Source organism: Melampsora larici-populina (assembly GCF_000204055.1).
Source record: "Melampsora larici-populina 98AG31 unplaced genomic scaffold MELLAscaffold_83, whole genome shotgun sequence".
Taxonomy (NCBI): Eukaryota; Fungi; Basidiomycota; class Pucciniomycetes; order Pucciniales; family Melampsoraceae; genus Melampsora; species Melampsora laricis-populina.
This window is the reverse complement of record NW_006768847.1, coordinates 59,544-62,488: the sequence shown is the minus strand read 5'-3', so window position 1 is coordinate 62,488 and position 2,945 is coordinate 59,544. Positions and strand designations below refer to the sequence as shown.

Sequence of the window (2,945 nt, the reverse complement as noted above, 5' to 3'; positions counted from 1 at the left end):
GGAGCTAGATCCCTGTGACATCCCAGACACATCTGGACTACTAGCTACCTAGACTGCTTCTCACATTACCCAGATGGCTCTGGGACGCTTAGTTGAACAGATGCATCTGTTGATATATTCCACTGATGAATACGTACAAGTCACAACTCTCCACCATCTAACTCTACATCATGGAGGAGCAAGCCTAGGTGGTTGTACATTTCATCTTCTTTGTTGCCAGGGATGCCTCCCACCATAACAGCTTCTGGCTCCATTGCTTCCTTTGCCTCTATTGCAGCCTTGAGCAGAGTACTCCATTTTTTGGACAGGTCATCATAGATGGGGATGTTCACATCAGTATAGGCACATGTCCTTTCCAACAGGTGATTCAAGTCCGATCCCCAGTTCACCCAAAGATGGCAGTACTCATTCAAGAGGGAATGGTGTTGTGAGGACAAAACCTCGACACACTCTTCCCAGTTTTGCTTTGAAACTTGAGTATGTCCTAATACCCACTGAATAGGTTCTGCGAAATTAAAATCACTGTTCCACTCTATGATAGTGTATCAGAAAAACATAAAAGTGTTTGTGAGAAGAACAGGCCTTACCCGTATAACATACATCTGCTAAAGACTCGAGTTTGTTTGCCATCATTACCGCCCAATCGATAACATGCAAAACTTCACATCCAATGCGACGTAGCTCCTCATTGCAGCTTCGAACTTTCAGATACGACCGGATTCCCTCTTGAGTTGCCTTATTCACCGCCCAATCCTCATTTGGATGAGTAAGATTACCAAAATTCCAGAAATCATCTTCAATGTCCATCTTCTCTACACCTTCAAGACTGGGGCATTCAATCGGATCATCTGGGTCATATGTGTCGTTGTAATCAGAGACCTGAGTGTGATATGTCTTCCACTTGCTTTTTAACAGCTTAATTTCATTTTTCATCTTTTGCTTAAAGGAAGCTTGAACTTTTGTACCTGTCATGTCAGAATGTATCAAGTCAGTAAGTCCACTTCGAATTTGTTTGATGAATGTGAGAAACTACCTAAGCCTGGGCGATCCCAACGCCTCTGCAATTCGATAATTCCAACCCTGGCTTCGTAGAGGCGAGCTTTAGCAATGCGAACTCGAATGCGAGCTCTTCCCCTTGGGTCTAGCCAGATTTAAATTTCATTGGTACACTTATCATTGAATCAAATGATATAAATAGGACACAAGTTACCTTGTGCCCCAGGAATGTCTCTAAAGTCCTGACTTCCTAGATCGGCAACAACTTCATTGATCTCCACCTCCAAAAAGACCAAACTAGCTGGCAGACTAGCTAGCTCGGTGTTTTCTTCTTCTGTACGCGTTCGTCTGCGCTTCTCACGAAGCTCCTCAAGTCGCTGCCTGAGACATCGCATCAGCTTCATGAGTTGAGTCGATAAATGAAGACAGAGACGTAACTCACTTTTGTATACGACACTGCTCTTCAAGCCCTATCAGACGTTCAAGCTGACCGGTCAAGTCCGACAAGACAGTATTTCCCAGCAGATCAAGCTGGGCCTTTCGTTGTTGATCCCATTGATCTGCATAGTATTCGGGCAGTCTACCCTCTTCCTCAAGTAGGTGATTCAGCACTGACATGTTTTCCTCAAGCTCTTTCTCATATTCATTTAACTTCGACATAAACCATTTTACTGTTGGAAAACATTGAGCATTGAGCATTTGTAGACGACGGATTATAAAATATAGCAAGATCACTCACCTGCGTTCTCCAGACAAATATGATTCATGTGATGTGTCTTGAGATCCAAAGAAACCTTTCGGTGTAAGCTGGTAACGTATCGATTGGCCGGAACCTCGGGGGAAAGCTTCCACCAGACACGTTCAGACCCTTTGCCGTCAGACTTGCCCCAACCTTTATTTTTTCGAGGGTCATAGGCCAGCTGACAACCATATGCGTGAGCATATGAATGGAAGGCACCCACAGCAAACTTCATCCTACCAGCCTGCCTTTCATCTTCAAAGAGCTTGTGCTGTTTATAGTTTGTAAGGTATTATTAACTGCGTTTAACCCCTGTAAAAAAAACCAAAACTTACCCGGATAATACCCTTCTCGAGGTTGCAACCGACATCGTAAATGACACCGGTAGTTTTAGGTGGTCCTTCTGCACTGCAAAGTTGATCAAACAACCAGTCAATCAGAGCGTGAGCGAAGTAGGCTCTAAATACAAACAAATGATGGGAAAAAAAATCAGTTCTGGTAGATACGATTGATGATCAAGTGGGCACGGACTTTTCACCACTCTGGACCACGTTCACATAGGCCAGGACGTTGTTGTGTCTACAACACATGCCGGATAAACCTGTGTCATCGCAAGCTCGCCAAGATTTGCCGTCGCGTTGATCGTTTGCTGCAGTGTGTGAAGCGGTACATTGGTCCTAGTTGCAAACCAATAGTTAGCTCACGTCCTACAGAAAGAACAGTAACAAATAAGTCTACATTAGTTAACTTTACATTAGGCTCTGGTTGTTGAGACCACTTATTGAGTCGATCGTCCGATAAGAAGAGTGCTGGAGTATGCTTTTCAATTAAGTCCAATTCAACACTGGCAGACTTATGACGTCGTTGTTGAAAGTTACAATCAAGGCATACACACTACACAAACTATAATATTTTCTGGGCAGAAAATTAAATTATTGATACACAAAAATATTGAGAGGCCAGGAGAAGGGCAAAAAATAAATAAAAATATGCATCTTGTTCCCTGCGGTGAGAGCTTCACTCTCCATATTTTTCCATATTTTTACAGTCCGTATTGATAAGTGTACTAACAATAAACCTTCATAATCATCCAATTACAACCTGTAACAAGCACTAAAATTTGGCTCATTAGTGTTTAGAGAAACTTTTGATTTCTGAAAAGCGCCTATAACTTTGTCAAATCTGCCTCAAAACACTCGATTTAAGTGCA

The 2,945-nt window shown here is 42.7% G+C and overlaps 1 protein-coding gene across 1 annotated transcript; it reads right to left on the bottom strand.

Moving 5' to 3' along the window:
- Positions 1-1,033: 1,033 nt before the first annotated feature.
- Positions 1,034-2,325, bottom strand: MELLADRAFT_95534 (uncharacterized protein; the record flags this gene model as incomplete). The annotated part of the gene is made up of 6 exons (XM_007418041.1): positions 1,034-1,134; positions 1,211-1,377; positions 1,439-1,667; positions 1,736-1,979; positions 2,071-2,143; positions 2,267-2,325. The coding sequence occupies 6 exons, from the start codon at positions 2,323-2,325 to the stop codon at positions 1,034-1,036; spliced, it is 873 nt and encodes a 290-aa protein (XP_007418103.1).
- Positions 2,326-2,945: the final 620 nt, after the last annotated feature.